Genomic DNA, 23822 nt, shown 5'->3' with positions numbered 1-23822 from the left:
CATTTTATAATAACACTGTCACATTTATTAATAACACTGTCAAGACATTTTTTTCTCTTCTATATGACACTAGATTATATTGTGTACTAATAGGTTAATGTGACTTACATTTATAAGTAATGTTTTAAGCTGCATCTCTATGCTATCATTGGCCGCAATTCACTCAAAATTCACTGAATAACTTATAAAACAAACAAACAAACACACACACACCTCTAAACATTTTAGTATCTGGCATCGGGACAGGGGGCATGACCATGTCATGATGGGGGGAGTCGCACTAGGCAGCTCAAAAGGGCTGTCTAGTGCTGTAAAGCAATAGGCTATCCCTTAGAAACATCCCTTTCCCTCAAAACATTGCAGCACGCACCAGTAGCAGATGCGCGGCACCTGTTAATTTAAAATCTGTTAGAAGGGAAGTAGTGCTTATTTACTAACCTTTATTCACAAAGTGCCTACATATTATGCAGCGCTTTAATTAAAGCACACACAAACAAAAAAGGGGGTGAAATTGGCGCATCCCTAAACATAACATTCAGCTGCTTCCTGCACCAGACCTTGTAACAGGGACTGACAAAGCAGAAAAGGAAGCAGTGCATCAAGACTGAAGACTATAAAGTGACTCAGCGGTGGAAAACAATTTTTTTTTTTTTACATGTGTATTGGACAGCAGAAAATACTCTGCTACGGGACTTCCACATTGTTTACTGCTAAAATCATGGTTACAGTCCAAAACTGACAGTCAGGATCAAAATGTGAGGGAGGGCAAATTGTTAAAAGCAGTGCTTATAAACGGATAAACATTGAAAACTATCCTCCATCATTGGAACCCAGGTAAATTAATTAATGTAGAACACATTGCAGCCAAAAGTTCATAGCCTTAAATTTTTAAAGTTAAGCAATGCACATGTGTAGAATGTGAAGCAGCATGTTTGGATCCAGCTCTCCAAGATATACCTTTTCATACACATCAATCAGTCAGGAACAGGAACCTGAGACTGACTGCTATGTTGCTAGAAAGTGACAGAAACCTACTATATCTACAAATGTTCCCTGTCCCACAATTTTTTTTGGTTGGGTCTGCGTTGATTTAGAAGAAGCCACCAATCCTGCAGCGCTGGCAGGGGCACAGCGGTCTACGTGTGTCTGCATTTTGCCAAACAACCTCAGAGGACTTACTCTGGTGCCACTGTCATGTTCTGCAGTACTTGTGGCAGAATATGTGCCAGCCTAGCCTGGGTCCATCTGGTGCAACCTCCGGGGGTCTTGGTGGAGAGCAGAGGTGCCCACGTTCGTAAGGCTTTGAGTCCACAAGCAGTGGACGAAACGTGTCGCCTATTACACAGATCCTGCACTGCTAAGCTAACTCTGCATCCAAACATGACCACCTGTCGAAATACCAAGTTTTAAATGCCGAGGAGAAGTAATTGTATTATGCGGAACTAATCTTCACCACTTGTTTGGGTCATTCGGACAACTAAAGGTGCGCACCTTACTCCATACATCGGAAAGTATCTACGATTCCAGCGACAGTGAAGACGGAGGAGTATAGCCGGACAAACAATGTGTGGAGATTGTAAATGCAATGTATTTGCTAAACTCTCTTCTAGCTTGCTAATATGCTGGATTATACTCTGAATTTCTATCAGTATCTGTTCACATCGAAGGTGTTAACAATTAATATTGGGCGATACATTCATGAGATACTTTGGAGCATGTTTAACAAGTAATGATAGTGCACTATCGTGCACTTACCATTAAAAAAACGTCCCTCTGTGTCCTTCGCATATTTAAGAAGGGTGCATCGCAGCAGATATTGTGGATATCGTGGATATGCTTTGCATTCCTTTTCGTTTTTGGGAGCGGTCACCTGCTCCCAACCGCAATCTAACAAGTTCCGAAAGCTGGCGTACATTATCATAATTGTTAGATTTCCATGCTGTCAGCTCTGCTCCGAAGAGCAGAGCTGGACAGCACATGTGTGGAGGGATCACATGATCCCTCCCTGTCACTCACCGCTCTCCACCGCTCTCTCTGCAATTATAGTTGCAGAGACAGAGCGGGGATGTTTTTTGCGCATGTGCAGTTTTTCGAACTGCACATGCGCAATTCCAGAGTAAAGAAAAATGAAGAGGACCTGGAGGAGATCCGTGGACACCGCGTTCCGAAGAGGCGGGGTAAGTGTGATTTTTTTATCACAGAAACAGCAGTTTATCGGAACTGCTGTTTCTGTGATCCGTTTTTAATAAATTTGAGAAATAGTTCAATCCTTATCCATGCGATAAGGATTGGTAACTATTTTTCATTTTTGCCGAACATTGATTAATGTGCCCCTTTTACTTGGTGACTACTGGAAAGACATGAACAGTTATCACTTTGGGACTTGAGGAGCCCAAATACATATTACTTCTAGAGAGAGGTTATAGCTATCAGTATTGTTTACAACATATGTAAGACCACTAAATTATCTATTTATGCCATTAGTGCATGTGATCCTTTTTACCAATTGTGGATGGATTTTTTTATTTCTGTTTTTTTATTTGTATTTCTATTTGTTTTGATATGTCTGTATTTTATCAGGGATTATCAATAAACATTAATTTGTAATTTCCTTGGATGAATTCATTAACTTATATACATAATTTATACCATCTTTATCCTCCTCTCTGTGCTGTGTACATTTCTATGTGGTTTTTCTAATATAGTGGAGAGTGACACTATCCCCAATACAGCTGCGTTTTGAGGTTTCATGGGGTATTCTTTTTTTTTTTAAAACATATTTTATTAAGGAGGTTTTTCAATTTTCAAAACAGTGTAAAGCAGGGTTGTCACATGCGGCCCAGCACGCTTGTAAATGTGGCACAGAAGGAGTTTTGGTTGTGGCAAAGGGGCAGCACTGTTAATGGAAAAAAAATCCTGCAAAAAAAAGAAAAGAAAATACTTACCTTGCGGTCACGTCAGCTGGTACTCCGGCTCCCTCGCTTGTCTCCTCCTCCGTGTCGTGCTCGCAGTGAATGTCGGGCGTGATGTCATCACGCCCAACATCCATTGCGGAGCGCAGCACAGAGCAGACACCCGCGCGAGAAGAACAATCAGCAGCACAGAATTGGAGAAAAGAAGAGAAGAGGACAGGAGAACAAGCCGATTAAAAGGTAAGTTAAGGGGGATTTTTTTTATTATTTCAAGGGACGCTGACCAGTGAATAAAAGTCACCTGGTCCTGGAGCATCATGGACCTTATCTCCCTGCTATATACTTCTACTTGTAATACTAATGGGGCATTATATATTATTCTCTTTGGCCCATTATAAGTTGTTATCCCTTAACTAAGATAGTGGTGTAATTAGCAAAACAGGTCACAATTTGGGGTCACAGTGATGTATATGTCCGGTACCGCAGGCCTGGTCAGGGCACCCTGATATACAATGCCTGGCTTAAATGCACTTTATTGATATTGCATTGAAACAATACAAAAAGTGATTATAGTATAATAACTAGAGAGGATTTTTTGAACAGGGTGATTGAAAGGTAAGTATAGTGGGATTTGAAAAAAAAGTGATATATATATATATATACATATATATATATATATATATATATATATATATATATATATATATATATATATATACATATATATATATATATATATATATATATATATATATATATATCACTTTTTTTTCTCATATATATATATATGTTAACTATGTTTTCTATGGTTTTTTGGATGATCAGCAGTCGTTATTGTTAGTGTATCTTTTGTGTGGCCCAAACCAACTCGTCGTCTTCCAATGTGGCCCAGGGAAGCTAAAAGGTTAGACACCCCTGGTGTAAAGGTTAAGTTACATTGATCAAACAACAAGTACCATGCAAATGAAAAGAACAATGTGAACTTTGTCAATTAAAGTAAAAACATAGAAAGGGAAAGAAAAGAGAGAAAGTAGGGAACAGGGGGAGGGGAAGGAAAGAGGGAGAGGAAAGGAGGAAATGTTAGTGTGGTAAGAGGGGGAAGGAAAAGGGGCACCTGACCTGGCATCTAGATGTATTACATGTACCATATGTTGCACATCTTCTAACTCTATATTCAATAGTTTCCATTCTAATCAGGTCTTGGTTGTTCTGAACCATAGGAGGCGAGCCAAGGATCCCAAATCGCACAAAATTTATTGGGACGGTCATTGAGAATGCTTGTAATGTGTTCACAGCTATATGTCTGCCATGTTCTATTGATGATTTCAGGCAGCGATGGGGATTCTGGATGTTTCCAATTTGCTGCTATTGCGCATTTAGCCGCATTAAGTATATGGCCTATGAGCGCCATAGTATATTTGTTAACATCCGGTATAGGCCTATGCAATAGCGAATATGAGGGGCAGGGGGGGAGTTTTACTGCGGTGACTCTATTAATTAAATTGTGAATTTTCCGCCAGAATTCCACAAGTCTCGGACAGGACCACCAAACATGTTGGAATGAGCCTTCCTGCCCACATAGTCTCCAGCATTGACTAGAGGAATCAGGATATATGGCTTTCAAGCGGGTTGGGACCAAATACCATCTATATAAGAGCTTATACGAGTTCTCCTTTGTACGGACACAGATAGAGCTCTTAGCGACTCGTGACCTGATCTTAGCCCATTCCTCTATCTCTAGCTCGAAGCCAAGGTCTTCTTCCCGTTTCAGCTCGTAACGATCTTTGGCAGGTTGACGAAATGCCACCATGATACTGTAAAAAGTAAAAAGTTTCTAAAGGTGTACGTTGGTATATAAGCTTAAGCGTTGGGAGCGATTGATATAAGTGTCTCAACTGAAGGTATTGATAGAAACGGTCATGGGGAATGCCATATCGTTGTTGTAAGTCCACAAATTCGGGGAATATCCGCGTGGGCGCTATGTCAGTAATAAATCTTAGACCTTGTCGGGACCAGTGGTGAAAAGAGGAGTGTTGTTGCCCTGGTGGAAAAGCTTGATTGTTCCACAGTGGGAACATAACTTCCGGATTTTTTATTAGCTGAAACGTGCGGGTACTGTAGTCCCACATCTGGAGGGAGAAACGGGTGGTGGATAAGAGTAACGGGAGTGGTGGTCTATGTTTGATTGATATCCAAAGTAGTGTATAGGGCGAGAGTAATTGCAAAAAGGTAGCCTCAATGTCTACCCAGAGCCTAGTGGAAGATGGAGAGTGAAATAAGACTAGCTGGGTCAAGTGTGCAGCATTATAGTATTTAGAGATGTTTGGGAGGCCTACCCCCCTTCTGAATTTCGTCGGAAGAGTGTGCAGGCCCTTACTCGGGGTCGTTTGCCTGCCCAAACAAATCTAGTAATTTGCTTCTGGAGGGTCTGTAGCGCAAGAGAGGGTACTCGAACAGGTAGGGTTTGAAACAAATAAAGAATTCGTGGCAAGAGGTTCATTTTTACCGCCGCCATGCGGCCGAGCTAAGAGATATAAAGTTTATCCCATTTTTCAAGATCACGCTTGAATGAGTCTAAAAGCCTGGGGAAGTTAGCTGCATATATCTGATTATAATGGGTCGTTAAGTAAATTCCCAGGTATTTAAGTTTATCTCGTTGCCATCGGAAATTTGTTTGGTTCTTCAGGGTATCTAATAGGTGGGGAGGAAGGTTAAGAGGGAGAATTTCTGATTTGTCCATGTTGATCTTGAAGTTAGACACTGCGCCATACTCATCAAGTTCTTTTTGAAGGGATGGGATGGAGGAAAGGGGGTTGGTAACTGTAAGAAGAATATCATCTGCGTACATAGATATCTTATAATTAGTCGTCCCCATTTGAATTCCAGAAATTGTCGGGTTCCTGCGTATACGCAACGCCAGTGGTTCCATCGTGAGAGCGAACAGCAAGGGGGAGAGTGGGCAGCCGGGCCCGGTTTGCTATTTCAATTAGATCAATAGCCCTTCTAGTATTGTCGGCTCCTTGTCGACTAGGGATAAAACCCACCTGATCTGGGTGGACCAAGGCGGGAATCACTCTGGCTAGTCTGTTTGCTAGTAGTTTGGCGAATAGCTTTAGGTCCACATTTAATAGCGAAATTGGTAGATAACTTGCACAGTGACTAGGGTCACGTCCCTCTTTAGCTATAACAATAACGTCGGCTCTGGTGGTGTCCCTTTCAAAGTGCCTACCATTCAAAATTGTTTCAAAAAGCGAGAGAAGCATAGGTGCCAGATCAGAGGCAAATTTTTTATAATAGATTGCCGTGAGGCCATCTGGGCCTGGAGCTGCCGAGTTTCTTAGGGTCTTAATGGTTGTTTTGATCTCTTTTATCGTGATGTCAGCATTTAAAATTAAGAGCTCTGCCGCAGTGAGGCGGGGGAGGGAGCAAGTCTGAAGAAAGTCTCGTATCTGGGTATGAAGAATATCTGGGGAGTCTGTTGTCAAGGGGAGATTATATAGTAAAGTGTAGTAGGTGCTGAATCTATCAGCTATGGATTGTGGGTTGTATAGTGATTGCTGTGCTTGATCCTTAATGGATATTATGCGGTTACGGGTCCGCTTGCTCTGAAGCCTACGAGCGAGCAATGTATCAGCTTTATCCCCTTTTTCGTAGTGTCGCTGTTGGAGCCATTGAAGGGTCTTAGCCGCCTTTAAAGCTAGTAGTTTACATAGTTGACCTCGCAAAGCCAGAAGTTTTAAATAAGTTTTACGTTTGGGATATGTTTGGTGCTGTCTGGTTAGGGTTTGGTTTTGGGCTTCTAAGTCAGTAACTGCTTTTCGATGTAGCTTTTTCTCGTGAGATGCTAAACTGATCAGGCGTCCTCTGATGGTCACTTTATGAGCCTCCCATCTTACAGTAGAAGTAGTATCTTCTTGGGCATTGTCTGTTTGAAAGTCAAGAATAGCTTGTCGTATCGTATTAACATTGTCTTTTCTCAGAAATAGATGGTCATTTAGCCTCCCTCGATAACATGGTGCAAAGGGTGGCAAAACGTCAAGTCGCACTAACACAGCTGAGTGGTCAGACCAGGGTACTGATGTAGTAGTAGCCGATTTCAGGGAACGAGTCATAAGAGCATCTACCAGTACCATATCCAATCTAGAGTAAGTTCCATGTGGTACTGAATAATGTGTATACGTTCTGTCATTGGAGTATAGCACTCGCCATGTATCATAAAGATTAGCTTGAGTGATCAAGGATTGTAGTTTAAGGCTTTCACGTGCTATTTGACTACCTCGTAATGTTGGAGGTGAACGGTCTAATCGAACGTTTAAGATGGCATTAAAGTCACCCCCTATTATTATCCTTCCAGTCCCAGTTCGTGAAAGTCTGGAGAAAAATTGAGAAAAAAAGGTGTTTTGTGATGTGTTGGGAGCATATAGTGTAGCTAAAGTAATTGGTGTGCAGAGGAGAGAACCTGTTAGAATAACATATCGTCCTTGGGGGTCTGTATAGGATGTATCGATTGTTAAAGGAAGAGTATGGTGAAGCAGGATAGCTGTACCCTTGACTTTTTGGGAAGATGTGGAATAATAAACTTGGGGGTAGAGTTTGCATTGTAGATTTGGGTGTATATGTTGGAAATGCGTCTCTTGCAACATTACAATCTGAGGAGAATGACGTTTCAAGTACTGGAACAAAATAGTGCGCTTTTGTGGCGTATTAAGACCATTAGCATTTATAGTTAGAACCGAGAGGGTCATGGTTGATACCAGTAGAATTTATGCCAAGATAATTTTGGGTAGTATAAAAGGAGCAGCTCGATGTCAGGCCGAGGTGCAAAGGATAGGGAGGGGAAAAAATGGGTTAGTAGGGAATGAAAGTAGAGTGAGGGGAGAGAAGACAGCTTGACTGGCAAGTCATGTCTTCAAAAAATCGAGACCAGTACATCCTGTGTGGGGGGTGGTTGTGTAGCTGTGGGTACACTTGCTCGGGGGGAAAAGGGGTAATCATAGTCGTTGCAAATATGCGAGGAGAAATATACATGCATGCAGCTTATAAACATTTAAAAGGAAGAGATAAGTACAAAAGTAATACTATGTAGAACATTATCAGTTTAGCTAACTATATATAGTCATTTGGCTAACAGTAACCGTAACATTAACAGCAAATAAGATCCGTAAAATTATATCAGTATCAAGTCTGGACAACAAATCCTTGGCCTTAGTAATACACTTAAGTAATTAGCTTGTAACCAAACTGAAAAACCAACTGCTCCGCAGCTCGAAGAGTCTGCCAGAAAATCTTAGAAGCTATAGGGTGTCTCTCCGGCTGCGTGGCAGCGGCCGAACGGTGATGTGAAGTACGATATTACTATCAGGGCTACTAACAGTGTTAACATTGGACAACAATTGAGAGACATCAGTCAGAAAACATACAAAAAATAATAACATTATTGTATCGTGAATGCAATGTAAGTCTACTTGCTTGTTGACGATATCTCAGGAACCAATATGAGTAGAATTTCCTACATTCATGTCTCTGAAACATTATTAGAGTTGCCGCTAATCTTTTCCAGGTATCACAAACCGGTTTTTTGAACTCTCTGTCGGCAAAAGTTAGAAACTTATGCCCAAGTCTTTCATGTTTGTGTCCATGAAGCCGTGGGAGCCCCTGGTCTCACAGCCTCCGCTGTGTTTGACATCAATGTTGGAGGTATCGCTATTCCCAGAGTCCGCAGCAGGGTGATTCCTTGGTCTGGCGTCTTAACCTTATGAGATTGACCTTCGTGGCCGACCAGTAGGTGGAACGGAAACCCCCATCGATATCGAATTTTGTGATCTCTTAATAGCTTAGTGATTGGGGCGAGATCCCGTCGTTTCTGCAACGTAGAGGGAGCAAGATCCTGGTAAACTTGAAGGTCAGATCCATCAAACTGAAGTGAGGATGTCGCCCGGGTGGCCATAACAAATTGTTCTTTGTATTTATAGTAATGGAACCGGACAATGACGTCTCTAGGCGGTTGGTTAGGTGGAGGTTTCGGCCGTAGTGCTCTGTGAGCTCGGTCTGTCTGTACGTCCGATGCAGAGGTATCTGGTAGGTAGTGAAAGAAAAGTTTCTCAAGATATTTGGGTAGTAGATCTCCATCTATTGTCTCTGGAATATTTCGAATGCGGAGATTGTTCCTCCTATTCCTGTTTTCATTATCTTCCAGCTGATCTTTAAATGATTCCATGTCCGCACGAATGTCAGATAACTCTGTGGACACAAATTCTTGGAAGTGACAGACCTCATCAACTTTTTGCTCTAGATCTGCCGTTCTTGAGCCAATAGCCGCTATTTCTTGGCGAAGCTCAGCCATTCCCTTTTTGAATTCTTCTTGGATAATCGTTCGTACCTCCTTTTGCATAGTGGATTTGATGACGTTTCTCAGTTCGTCAGAAATAGACGTATTAGATTATGAGTTGGTATCTTCTTGATCCGACTCAAGTTGGTGGGATGGGGAAGACGCAGATGTTTGAGAGGCAGTTTTCTTCTTAGTTTGAGTAAAGAAGGAAGCTGCTTCTGATGGTGCATTTTTTTTCTGGTTTCTGTGAGACATAGCGCCGTCTTTTTCTGGGAACCACTGATTTTTTCTTTTTTCCTTTTTCCCCCTTAAAAAAAGGGTTTTGGTAAATGCGAGAGGTATATCAGGATTTAATTATTAGTTATAAAGATCTGACTCTCTTGCGTCCGCGAACATGTATTATTGAGTTAAAGAGCCATGGATTCCCCTATCAAGTTAGGAGCTCATCTGGTTGTTAGATTGTTTGCAATTGGTGGCGGAATAGATGAGACTGTGGGTTAGGTATTGTTGAAAAAGAGCCATTTCTTAGCCATGAGCTCATTGGTCATTTAGAAGTATTAGAATATTTTAGATGTTGTTTTGTAAACTGCCACTAGATGGCAGAGTATCGCTGGGAATTTGAGACAGTTTTAACTAAGTCACTATAGATAAAGAATTTGCCGAGCTCTGTAAAAAACCACAGTGACAAACAGCTTCTCTCACCTCAGCTTTCAGTGGAGATCTTAGAGCAGGGATGTGTGTGGATCTGAAGAAGCTCGTTTTCAAAGCAGGGTCTCCAATAACATGGTCAGCACTCCTGATGATCAGGTGCTGGGGAGATCTTCTTCAAGCCCCCTATCGCCGTTGCTGGGATGTATGGCCAGGGCTGCCAGCTCTCACTGCTCTCACAACCGCAATGTTATATTTGACCAGCAGGTGGCAGCAATGGCACAGCTTTTGAGTGCAGGTATTTTTCAGCTCACAGTTGTAATATATAGATTAGATCAGGGCACAAAATTTGCAGCAAGAGGTCACCGGTACAAGACACTGAGATTCTTTGTTACAAGTCCAGATTGCACTAAGTACCAATAGACCTACTGTAGCAATATAAGGTCATAGCTGTGCCGCCCAGAGATCAATCAGAATGACTCAGTAAGCTCTCCGCCACTAACCTGATGTCTGGAGCTATATAGTAGCCAAAACAATACTTGGCTATTAAACTTGGGGCTGCGACCCCCGTTGGTAGGCCACGCCCCCACCGGAAGTGACCCGCCGGACTCCACCACCCGCACTTGAGGCCGAGGATCAGGACCGGAAGTAGGCCTCCTCCGTGGATCTGGGCTCGTTGAAGTGTGCCGACTGGCAGCCGCAGCAAGGAGGTAAGTTGGAAACACCGATCCGCCCCGATCCTGAGGGCAAATCACCGCCGGGAGTCCGGTCAGGTGGCTGCAGAGGCAGTTCGAGGCCGTGGCACAAGCCTAGCAGGTCCAGACAGAGGACTGAGCGGGCTGCCCAGTGAGTACTGATGTGACCTGGTCCCCGTTGTGACTTTCAACTGAGGCAGAGAGGGAGTCTGTGTGGCGGAGTAAGCAGCCGATGCCGTGGCTGGGGGGGCCAAACACGGGAGCAATGTGCCCGGAGTCACACCAATGGGTCCAGGGGTATGTTGCCCCAACTTAGACCGTGTGACAGGGTCTCATTCAGGGCAGGTAAATCTCGGTGTAGATGGATTTTGGGGCTGAGAGGGGAGAGCTGGTAAAAATCTCCGTCTGCACAGAATGGCGTCCAAGCCACGCCCCTTCATGGGGTATTCTTTATACATTAGCACCAGGTAAAGTTTTTTCCTTTAGCCCTTCATGATGTGGCCAGAACTGCAAGAGCATCCACAATCTGACTTGCACTACGAGAGCAGCGTGTGTTGTATGCCATGGCATGGACGGGTTTTGTAACCACTTATGCATTCATGTCTCTCATATGAATTGGTTTGTCATCACTAGGAAGAGCGGTAGAGAAGTATTCACATTGTCCCAGACTATCAAGGAAGTCATAGCACCCTGGGCTGAAAGCAAAGTGGGACCTGAGCGTTCACAGCATCATTGCAGCCACAGGTAGTGCTAGGTCTTCTGAAAGGGGGGGCGGGTACTTGGGTACCCTCTTGGGTGATTATGGAGCCCCATCTGCTCATCCATGGCCCCAGCTGTGAGTTATGGGTGGAGGAAATTGACTGCATGGTCCAATAGGTTCCTGTTGGTCCATGCGGTCGCCACCCTCCTAGACTGTGTGAGCAACATTGGATTTTCCAGAAGCTACATTGGAGGAGGGAAGCATAGGCTATGTGCACAGCCTTCATGGGCCATCAAGATGCAGCCCAAACAAGAACTGAGAATTTTCTCGGTGGACCTGGGAAGCACAACATCATTTAATGAGCTAATGCTGCTTTTGGTTGTTAGCAGAGGGTGATGGTGCTCCAACTGCTGGCATGCTTCTCTTCTGTCACCACTGACAATGGCACAGGGGTGGATCCAGGGGGTGATTGGGGCGATCGCCCTCCCCTAGCACACTGCCGACTCATCCCAAAAACCCTCTATACAAGCAATAGAGGTCAGTTATAAGTTTTTCAGTTTGATATCACTTCTGGGAAGAAGTGATACAGGGATGCTGCGCACTATGTAAGCAAGGCATGTACCAACATTTAAGAGCTTTATTTGGGTTAAAGAATGTATGCAATTTTTCCCTGATGAAGTTAAAATGATACAACATGTAGGAAATTACATGTAGTAGTCCACAACTGGAAAGGATACAAGAACTTACACCTTACCCTTTGTGCTATAGAAAAGCCTGCACTGTTTTTACATTGACATATGTGCAATTATAATCATATATTAAATGGTTACCTAATTACTGCACTATAAGTGGATATCCCTGCTATATCATTTCTGTTACCACATGCTGTATTGCTTCACCTAGGGAAAAAAATATATATATATATTGTGGCATTGGGAGTGGTTTGCCACAGGCCTCTAATAGTGGAATTAGCTATGGTGCTAACTGTCTGCAGGTAAAAGGCTGCAGACCAAGTTATATACAGATGTAGCACTGTGCTTAAGTTCAGTAATGTACATGTCAGAGACATGTGGTAAAGTAAATGTAAAAAAGTGATTTACTTGCATGCTTTAACGTGTTTGTATCCACAGAGCTGATAGGGGCGGCTGTGCTGATTAGGCGTTACAGAACACCTGGGGAGCCATCCTTTAGAGACAAGGTAGGAGTGTCGCCTGTCAGTCATCCAAGCCTGTGGGAGGAGACATGTGTATTTAAACCTGGAGTTGTGCCCTTGTCAGAGGTGACTGACGCTGAGCTTGTTGGCCAGTCAGTAGTGAGCTGGTCTGTGTCTAGTTAGTGTTTAGGGTCACCAGGAGGTGCAGGCAAAAGGTAGTTGCTTGCTTGTGTCATCCTGACGGAAGAAGTGTAATTTATTGTGATGAAAACAATAAATATATTTGATTTATAAGAGAAGTTTTGTGTTGCTGATGTCTACTGGGTGTTCTTGCAACAGAAGGTGACAAAAGTGCCATAAGAAGGGTGCGGTTTTGTTACAATATATATATATATTTGGCAAATATGGTGTGTATATACACACATACACCATACTTGCCTGTTTCCAGGACTCCCGGGAAGGCTGGCAATTCTCCCGCATCTGCCCACTTCAAGTGGGCAGATTTGAAGCCTCCATGATGCTATTCTCCGGGAATTGCATCATTTTGGCCCAAATGTAGCTGTTCGCGGAGCCGCCCCCTCACGCCCACCTCTACTCCGAGACTCCCGGAGGCCAGCCATTAAAGCAGGATTGTCCAACCCGCGGCCCGCGGGCCGCATGCGGCCCAGCATGACTGTAAATGTGGCCCAGCAAGAGTTTTGGTTGTGGCAAGGGGATTCATGGAAAAAAAAATCCTGCAAAAAAAATAATAAAAAAATACTTCCTTGCGGTCACGTCAGCTGGTGCTCCGGCTCCCTCACTGGTCTCCTCCTCGGAGGAGGAGTGAATGTCTGGCGTGACATCATCACGCCCGACATCCATTGTGGAGCGCAGCACAGAGGAGTCACCCGCGCAAGAAGAACTATCAGCAGCAGAGAATCAGAGAAAAGAAGAGAAGAGGATCGGAGAACAAGCCGATTAAAAGGGTAAGCTAAGGGGGATTTTTTTTATTATCTCAAGGGACGCTGACCAGTGCATAAAAATCACCTGGTCCTGGAGCATCATGGACCTTATCTCCCTGCTACATATTTCTACTTGTAATACTAATGGGGCATTATATATTATTCTCTTTGGCTCATTATAAGTTGTTATCCCTTAACTAACATAGTGGTGTAATTAGCAAAACAGGTGACAATTTGGGGTCACAGTGGTGTATATGTCAGGTACCGCAGGCCTGGTCAGGGCACCCTGATATACAACGCCTGGCTTAAATGCACTTTATTGATATTGCATGGAAACAATACAAAAAGTGATTATAGTATAATAACTAGAGAGGATTTGAACAGGGCGATTGAAAGGTAAGTATAGGGGGATTTGAAAAAAAAGTGATATATATGTATGTGTGTATATATATATATATATATATATATATATATATATATGTTAAGTATGTTTTCTATGGTTTTTTGGATGATCAGCTATCGTTATTGTTAGTGTATTTTATGTGCGGCCCAAACCAACACGTCGTCTTCCAATGTGGCCCAGGAAAGCTAAAAGGTTGGACACCCCTGCATTAAAGGTTGGCGACTATGACATGCACACTTATACATACAGTGTGTGTATGTGTGTGTATATATATATATATATATATATATATATATATATTACAGCACTAGGGTCGATTCCCTACCAAAGCCTTATTTGTGTGGCTTTGTATGTTCACCCCGTATATATTCGTGGGTTTCCTCCGGGTACTTTGGTTTCCTCCCACACTCCAAAAACATGCTTGTAAGTTAATTGGCTGCTAACAAAAATTAACACTAGTGTGTGGGGCAGTGACACATGTGAATGACAAATATTCTCTGTACAGGACTGCGGAATTGGTGGCGCTATATAAATAGATGATAATTGTGATTGGTGAATTCTGAATATCAAATCCCCAAAGCTTTTTTTACCCATGTCATTTTCCGAGCAAGAAATACTCCCCCAGAGCTGTATTTGTATTTGATATTCATATTTTAGAACATATATTTGTTTTGTTTTTTAATATTCACATCAGAGTGTCTAGTGTTAAAACTAGTTCTTGTCTAAAGTTTCAAAGAAAAGTTCCAGCCATAAACCGCTTATGGTGGACCACATACTATACCATCTTTTACCTTTACCAGAGTAAACTTAACAAACTAGAATAACGACACAGAGACTTGAATTGGCGTTTGAAAGGTCAGGAATTTATTAAAGGCGAACCTGCTGAGGAAAAATTGGTGGCCAATATTAACAGACCAATCAGCATCCAGGCCACACCTCCCAGTTGTAAATTCCGTCCAAACTAATTTGGACCCAACTAGGCGTAAAATGCCAAACTCCCCCATTTGGCATATTAGCTGAGGCCCGCCTGCCTAAGCGGAGCCCCTTAACCCCGAAGGGCTATTCTGACTAATTGCCCAATCCCTTTAAAGGGAGAGTGCCTACTACGCCTTAAATGTAACAAAATGGCCGCTGATTGGGTTGCTTACCGCCACAGCTAAGGTTCCCCACCAGGAACCGCAGCCCGCCACCAACTGACCTTTCATAGCCAAACAAGAAAACAAAATATCTGCTCTATAAAGTATGCCATACCCAAATCAGACAAATGTACACCATCGGGCCTATAGTACTGCGTCAACACAGCCCTTATGGAAGGATAACTGATGCAACCACCGCCTACTTCCTGAAAGATTTTTCGCACCGCCCGATTTACCTTTCCACGAGCTTTCTCAATCCGAGCTGGCTTAACCGCCCCTCTCCAATTACGCCTAGGGATAATGTCGGACCATACCAGTCGAACTGTTGACCAATGTAACTTAATGGCCCCGACATCGGATTTTATCTGCTCAATGAGCTCTAAACTGGACCACTTACCCAGGTCATTCCCCCCAAGGTAAATAATAAGTTCTGAAGGGCGCCCCAAACCTACTCTCGTTGTCTTTTAGGATATTCAACAAAGACACCCAACGCATTCCCCTAACACCTATCCATCTTATTGACTCTGCCCGGGGGAATTTGCTCAAATCATGAGCAGGGCCGCTCTTACCGGCCCAAAAAATCAATGAATGGCCGACCAGCCAAATATTCCTCCCATCCTGACGTGCAACTGCAACATGGAGTAATAATGCATGTAAATGAAATGACAAAACGTAATATAATTAATACGGAAAAACAAAAAATTGCCACATTCGCGCATGATGCAGGGTGACCCATACGGAGGTAAAACCGGAAACCCCGGGGTGCCACCGCCAATCAGGCCCCCGGAGAAAAGAAATGGCAAAACCCTCCGCACTCCCTTTCAACAAGGTAAGCAACGCATGTCATGGGTCAGCCTTACTACATCACACTGTCTAAGCCTAGAGCGCCACAGCTGGCCTAACATACCGCTTAAAACACTTAGACCTCCATCTACCCAAAGCCATAATGCTCTCTCAGACACACCTTCCACCGCTACCGTAGCTGCCCTTATCCTAAAGGAATGCGTCCCATAGTCTGCTGCACTCAAACCAAGCTTAACCACGCAACTCTTGAATACTGCTGAAAATTGAAACTTCGTAAGGGGAAAACCATCACTATGTCTAAGCCAATTACCACCGGGAGCAGGAGACATATCCCTGTACAATCTTGTCAATTCTACTGGACAAACCGCTGTATCCTGGTTCCTCTGCAGAGTGACCCACTTCCCCCTACCCAACGAATCAGTCTTCGATCTATGAATTTTACAAGCAATACTCTCATCTTGTACCACAACATTCCTAAACAGCAAGCCAAAATCAACTGCCGTCCTAGACGAGGCTACCAACTCACCTATTCTAAAAGCCCCGAAAAAAGCCATAACGAATGCCAGCCGAAACAAAGCTGCCTCAAACTCATAAGTCGCCACAACCGTGATAACATTCAAAAGGTTCACTAACATTCTCTTTTCAATCGGTTTACGTTTATCTTGTAACGAGGGGGAAATTCTAATCCAACCTCTTAAAACCTTACGCATCAATGCCTGTTTGGTAACATCCCGACTACCTGTAATCTGCAGAAAAAACGAAATACCAGCCAAAGCAGACACCATATATGTTTTAGATCTACCCGCCTGAAAACAATGCCACACATATGCAAGCATGCGATGTCGCCCCGTCTTACCTCGAGCCTCATCAGATCCACAAAACCCCTCCCAGGACGACTAAGCCTCCCGATATTTCTTCAACGTGCCAGGTGCAACCGAACGCCTAGCAAGCTCTTCTATGCCGGCCTTATAATCTGCCAGACAAAATCGGGGCATGAAACACCAGACACATTCGCATGCGGGGCTAACAAACAAAACTTATTCCAATCAAACCTAGACAAAGCATCCGCAAACCGTTATCTATCCCAGGTACATGCCTTGCCTTAAAAGTGATGTTAAGAGTCAGACATCTATAAACCAAATGTCTCAATAGCCTCAGAGCTGGCAGGGAGGTGGCCCTCTGATTATTAATAGCATGTACTACCCCCAAATTGTCACACCAGAACGATATACTTCTATTAAGCAGACCAACACCCCACAACTCGATAGCTACAATGATGGGGAGCAACTCCAACAGCAAGAGATTCCACGTGAGACCCTCCTGACGCCAAGCACACGGCCAAGCTGCTGCACACCACTCCCCATCCAGGTAAGGCCCAAACCCGGAAGACCCAGCAGCATCGGTAAACAATTGCAACTCCACGTTATTGGTGCCAGGCAGGGGCCACAAGCAAACTCCATTAAAACTTTCCAAGAACAAACGCCACATGGCCAAATCATCCCTAATCTCCTTGGACATTCTCACAAAATGCATTGCCTTTGTAATCCCAACCGTAGCCCTCTCTAGCTTCTGACAAAAAACCCTCCCCATGGGAATGACTCTACAGGCGAAATTAAAAAAACCAAGCAGCGACTGCACCTGTCTCAACTGCACTTTACACTCACCCTGAACTGTATCAATTACTCCCCTCAACTTAGCCACCTTCTCTGCTGGAAGCCTACAACAACCCGCAACCGTGTCAATCTCGATACCTAGGTATGACAACCTCACAGTCGTGCCCTCTGACTTGTCTGCTGCCACCGGAACTCCCATCACTCTAAACTAAGTCCTGACACACTGATGTACCCGCTGGACCAATAAACAGAAAATCATCGAGGTAGTGGGCCACACTCTGATGTCTAGACCCGGCCACAACACACCAGTGAAGAAAAGTGCTAAAACATTCAAAAAACGCACATGACACCGAACATCCCATAGGTAAACATTTATCCACGTAAAACCCATATGACAACCGAAAACCCATGTACCGAAATGAAGAAGGATGCAGGGGCAACAACCTAAAAGCAAACTCAATGTCCAATTTTGCTAACAGCGCACCCGCGCCACATTGCTGAACCAACGACAAGGCATCCTCAAAAGACTGGTAACTGACCGAACATACAGACTCTGCAATCGCATCATTCACCGACGAGCCCTGCGGGTGAGATAAATGCTGGATTAGCCGAAACTTCCCCACCTCCTTCTTTGGCACCACCCCCACCGGGGAAAGAACTAAATCCTGCACTGGGGGAACCGAAAAGGGGCCACACATTCTTCCCAATGACACCTCCTTGCACACTTTCTCGTGCACTATCATCGGTAATTCCGAAGCCGATTTCAAATTCCGGGGTGTACCAGTCTGCACCACACCTGTCACTGGCAATATGAAACCAATATTGAAATCATTCCATAAAAACTCCGCAGCCCCCCTATCAGGGTACCACCCCAGCCATTTCCCAAGCTCAACCAATACAATGGGCGATGTCGCCTTACCGAGTCGCGCCTCCAGTGGCGGGTCTATCAATAGCGGCCGGACCATTCCTCCTGGGGCACTCTCTCCTTGGGTGACCCCCACTGCAGGCTGAACACACATGCCTGAATCTGCAGGCCGCACCTCTCTCACATTGGCCCCCATTGAAAGCGAAACACTTCCCTCGAAAGGGCTGACCAAACCGCACCGGGGGCTGCCTCTGTCTTGCCACACCTACATCAGTACCAGCCATCCTCGGCTGTGTCACATCCAACCACACCTCCACATCCCTACACCCAAAATCCATCAATGACATTCCATCCTGCTTCCTCCGGAAGGCCTCATCGTACCGCCTCCACGTAATATCCCTGGATCGGGTAAACATTCCCTGTATTAAGTATATGTACTTAATCACGTTCATGTGCTCAGCTGGCCTGGTTTCAAGATAACATGCAGCAAAAACCAGGAAGCCCTCCAACCAACTCTGAAAATTCCTATATGCTTCCTCCCCCACGCCAGAGCGTGATCGCGCTGCTATTAAAACATCCTTAGCCCTTTTTGCGATGGCAAACATGTCCACAAACCGACCGGCGCGTATCTTACTGCGCACACTGCTCCTAATATCACGCAGGACCGCTGTATTAGCACAGCGCACAACATCACCTCCTGAGGCACCACTGTCCTCCCGAGGCTCCCCGCCTCCAACCTCCACCCTACGGCGGGAACTATGCAATTTTCTCCTCAGGAGCCTCACCAACTTTGTGTCTGCACTCTCAGACCTTGCCGGAACCTCCCTCTCCAAGGCTGAAGAACTGAAATCGGAGCTAGAACCAGACCCCCCGCTGGCATGCTCACCGATTACACGGCCACCTCCTTCCACACTAGATGATGGGCCCACCGTGGCCGATGATGCGGCTTCCGCAGAAGAAGCACGCCCAGGTCTCCGACCCTATCTCACACGCCCCGACAGACCTGCAGATGGGGAAACAAAAGAAGAGCCCTCCTGCCTGGGACCCCCGGTTCCCGCACTCACCAACAGTGCCAAGCTCTGATTTCTACAACTCTGGCCAGATGCCACTACCGCACCTGCCTGCCGACTCCGTGTACTTGGCGTCGCCGTGCACGGAACGGCCCGTGGACGCGCCGGGGAGGACGCTGAACCCTGCCCCGAAACTGGCCCCCCAGCCATCAACTGCACGTCGCTAGACCCTAACAGCACTGACGGTGAGGAAACGGGAACCTGAGGACTCTCCGATCCTGCCGCCCCGAGGGTGACGGCCCCTGTGGAAGAAGCACTTGAGGTTACAACATTACCCGGACAGCCGGGACCAGAGAAATACGGCCCATAAGCCGCTGGAGGAGGAAAATAAGCTGGGGAAAATCCCCAAGGTGGGTATGAGAATGGAAAAGGAAAAGCCGGGAAACCTTGACCTTGCGGCCCCCTGTCCGAACTAACCCCCTGCCACTGTAAGGGGAACTGCTGGAACCCTGTAGCCGGCACCTGACCAGGCCCATAACATATAGCCCACGGAGGATAAAAACCTGCCCAGGGGGCGGGCAGACGTAGCTGCGTGCCCTATAGCGGCATCGTGGTTGCGCCTAGGGGGAAAAGACATGAGTCCCCCTTGATATAGAGCCCCCGACCCCGTCGAACAAACTGTAGTGAAACTCTGGGTAGCAGAAACTTCAGCACCTGGAGGGAAAACAGGCAAGGGAAAAGAAGTGGGAATAGGGTAACGGGAAAGAGGGGGGGGGATGCAGGAAAAGAAGTCCCAGGAGGAAAGGGTGCACCAGAAAGACCAGGGGCAGGGGGAGGGAAAGAGGGAAGGAGGAACTGCTGTGGCTGAGCCACAGGAGGTAGGGAGACCTGGACAGGACTGGATGTGATAGGTGGGGGGGAAGGGTGGTAGAGACACCCGTAGTTTGAGGGGGGGACAGACCAGGGCATTTACTGGGATGGCCTGTGAAATATCTGCAGCCGGGACGGCTGACAGACAGAAAATATGTTGGAGGGAGGGGGTTCTGTCACCTCGACAGACCCCTCCTGTATAACGGCAGAGCCTGCAGCATCTCCCCCCTCTGCCACAAGGACCACCGGGTCCCCGGCGGGGGGAGGATCAACAGAGACCCCCAATGCATTTGTGACAGTGGGAGGACAAGCGGGCGCTCCGAGAGCGCCCACTACAAAGATGGCCGCCGGAACCTCAGTTCCTGTGTGCCCGTGACCGCACGCTCGCTGCCGCACATGCGCTGAAGCCTTTTTTGCCGCCGCGGCGGAAGGACCCGGCCTAACCGGACCCACAGAGAGGGAGGCAGAGGAGTCCCAGAGCTGGGCTTGCCACTTGGATGGGGGAGGACACGAACACGCTTGGCCCGGAGCATGGTGAAAACACGGAACCGGGAGGGGGAGAGAGAGGGGAAAGAATAGAAAGAAGGGGACACAGGGGATGCAAGATAGGGACACTGGAGGAATAGGCTGGGGAGCAAAGAAAACACAGGGCAGCACAAGAATATAATAAGGGAAAGGCAACACAGACACAGAAATGACTAAGCGCTCAACAATGAATCGCTATAAAACAGTAAAACACAGCATATAACAGTATCAAACAGTAAAAACAGTATGGCACAGTATAATACAGTGTAAAACAGGCTTTTACAGCAATACTCACCAGAACAGCAGAGCATATACTCACTCTAACAACTCCAGAGGCAAGAGGAAGTCATATCCTTTTCCTATATGTTATAAGCCTCCTCTGGAAACCTAACCCCTCCCCTTACAGTTCTACTGATTGGTAACTCAGATTTCTACCACCACCCAGATAAGTTAACTCCTGGTATGCCTGTACTTTTGCCACTGCCTGCCCCCTCAGCGTTTATATCAGCTCGGTCTCATTCCATCCCTCTGTTATATTTGTACTGTACTACATAAACAATGCAACAATACACTAATATGGAGTGACTTAAATACTACACCTCTGCAATTAGAAACAAAGGATTTATTGAATAAATTTACTTTTAAATTTAAATGAAGAAATACAGTCCCACCTGTTTTAAAAGGCTTTAATTTATTTTTAATTAGTTATATTTTCATTGGATCAACCTATACACACACAGCTTAGACTGCATGAGTAAATTACTACAAGCCACTACCGCCTCCAGTGCAATGGGACAGTGCCTCGCTTACGCTCTATGCAACCTCCTCACTGAAGATTGCGCAGTGTGTTGAAAAGGGAACAGTGTGTTGAAAAAGAAACAGTGCGACGAAGGGGGCAGACATGTCTGTTTGTTGCTCTCATTGTTGTGATTTTATAGCTATATAGTGTTTTACTTAAAATAAAGCAAAGAACAAACCTGACCGACTTGTATTCTAAAATACATTCAATTGTGAGGCACAGGGCCTACAGGAGTTGGAACTGGAGATGTAGAGGAGTATGTAGAGGGGAGGAGCCATGACTGGAGAGAGGGAGGGGTGAGGATTTATCTATAAACCGCCCCCCCCCCTAAAAGAAAAGTCTAGATCTAGCCCTACAATAGCTGTATCTCAGCTCTCACCTCCTGTATTGTACAGTTTTATACTCCCAAAAAGATTATAATCAGCGAATCAGAAAGAAGTACAGTTCGTAAGCAGAATTGTACCCAAAAATTCATTTTATCGCAAATTCATGAATTTTGAGCAAAAATTTGCCAAATCATGGTGAACACAATTTATGTGGCTTCATTCTATGTTAGTAATCAGCACTTGCTCCCAATCAGTCAGCAAAAGAAATTGTATAATTCATTGTCCCTTATTAAAGGGATGAATTGACAACCTTAGTGAAAGCGAATCACTACACATAGATGTGCTCACAAATTCAAATGTGTTGATTTTCTTCCAACTGATATTATATTTAAATATAAAGGAAAATTCAGCTTCTCGTCTTTTAAACTGGTCTCTCATTACAGTGCTGTCAAGGGTAAAGGGCCATAAGAACAAAGACTCTCAATTAGCAAGACAATAAAACTGAAGGGGGAGGTTAGGACATTCACAGTTAAGTCTGTGACTGCTATCCATTATGAAAGGTTTCTATTTTTCTAATTGATGGTGGCTGTGTTTGTGACCTAATGCACAGATAAACGTTTTACATCTCGTAAACATGCACAAGTTGTACAGGGTTGGCAACTAAATACAAACCTGACTGCATTTTTGACATTTTGCTATGTACATTTTAAAGGGTAAGTTACATGAAAGTAATAGAAGGTTTGGAGACCTGGAACATTCTGTGTATTCTGACTGCTGTTTTAAAGTAAGATTACTCGTAGCTGAATGGCCATCCTGTTTGCAAATCAGCATACTCCATGATGTAACATGTAAATAGGATTTTGCATAATCTTAGATGGACCACAATGAATATATTAGCTGATGACTGTCAAAAATACAAGACTGAGCAGAAACAGTACAAGAGAGGTATAAAAAATACATACATACATACATACTTTTTCACAAACTATTGGATGTATCAAGCACCATTTAAAACGCGGTGTAATTTTTTTACCATTTTGGTACCCCAGCCTGTTTACCGCTTCCCCCCACCACACCTTCCCTAGCTCTTCTATCTTTCTTCTTTCCTTACCATCTCGCTGTATGCATCCTTGCTGAGCCTGGGTGTCAGTTTAATTGTTCCCATGAAAACAAAGAAAAGACCAAGAGCCATTGAGAGGGCAACTATTGTTATGGTACGTGGAGCGGCCATGGAAAAGGCTTACCTCCTCAGTCAGTGCCCCTGCTATAAAAGACAAAGATATTATAATGTCAAGTCAGGCGCCTGCGTATTTCATATGAAAGCTCTGGATACCACATGGTCCTAAAGACTACTTCTGTAATGTTTCTTCCTAGAAACAGCTGCTGCCTCTTTTTTTTTTTTTTTTTAAAACATCTCTGCCACTAGAGGTCTCATAGCAGGAAGATACAGAGAAAAAGGCTGTAGTAAAATAAGAGGGATAAATGAAAGCTGCATGCCACATAGAGTACGTGAAAATAACAAAGAAATTAACCAAATTTTAAGTTAAGTGAATCATGCAGTTAAAACAATCAGTTATATACATGTTGTCCACTGAAAATTCTGTATGCATAAATTATATCATTATGTCAAATCTTAAGTGTAGAATAAGCTCACAGTGCTCAGTCTGTTGTCCCCCAATGAGCTTCGGCATGTACACTGCCAAAGCTTATTGTGGGACAACAAACTGAGAATAAAAGGGATTTTAAGTAAAGAAAATAAGAGAAATACACAAAGAAAGCTGATCTTACACTTACAATTTTCTTGTAGCTTCTCCCTTTGACTTGCAGATTATAAGAGGTTATTTGCAAAGCACAAAATGATCAAGACACACCGCAAAATCAGTTTTTGTCCGGCCATGTCTCTGTTTTCAAAAGTGCACACAGAATTCCAACAAAACACATGGGTTAGCAATAGGGGTGTGCACCGGCCACTTTTGGGGTTTTGGGTTCTGATTAGCTTGAGGTTTTGGGTTCTGATTTGTTTTGCCAAAACACCCCACAAAAGGTTTTGGTTCTGATTTTGGGTTTTGGGTTCTGATATTTTTTTAAAAAAGC

General features: G+C 44.6%; 1 protein-coding gene across 1 annotated transcript in view; it reads right to left on the bottom strand.

Annotated features, from left to right (window-relative positions):
- The window catches only part of TMEM35A (transmembrane protein 35A), a 32075-nt gene extending 9051 nt beyond the window's left edge, over positions 1-23024 (bottom strand). Inside the window, exon 1 of the mRNA XM_075186054.1 lies at positions 22840-23024. Coding sequence (XP_075042155.1) covers positions 22840-22959 — 120 coding nt within the window. The 5' untranslated portion in view covers positions 22960-23024. The remainder of the gene's footprint in view (positions 1-22839) is intronic.
- Positions 23025-23822: the final 798 nt, after the last annotated feature.

The sequence above is a fragment of the Mixophyes fleayi genome, chromosome 9, assembly GCF_038048845.1.
Source record: "Mixophyes fleayi isolate aMixFle1 chromosome 9, aMixFle1.hap1, whole genome shotgun sequence".
Classification (NCBI taxonomy): domain Eukaryota; kingdom Metazoa; phylum Chordata; class Amphibia; order Anura; family Limnodynastidae; genus Mixophyes; species Mixophyes fleayi.
Note: the sequence above shows the minus strand (reverse complement) of the source record. Positions and strands in the feature narration are given on the sequence as shown.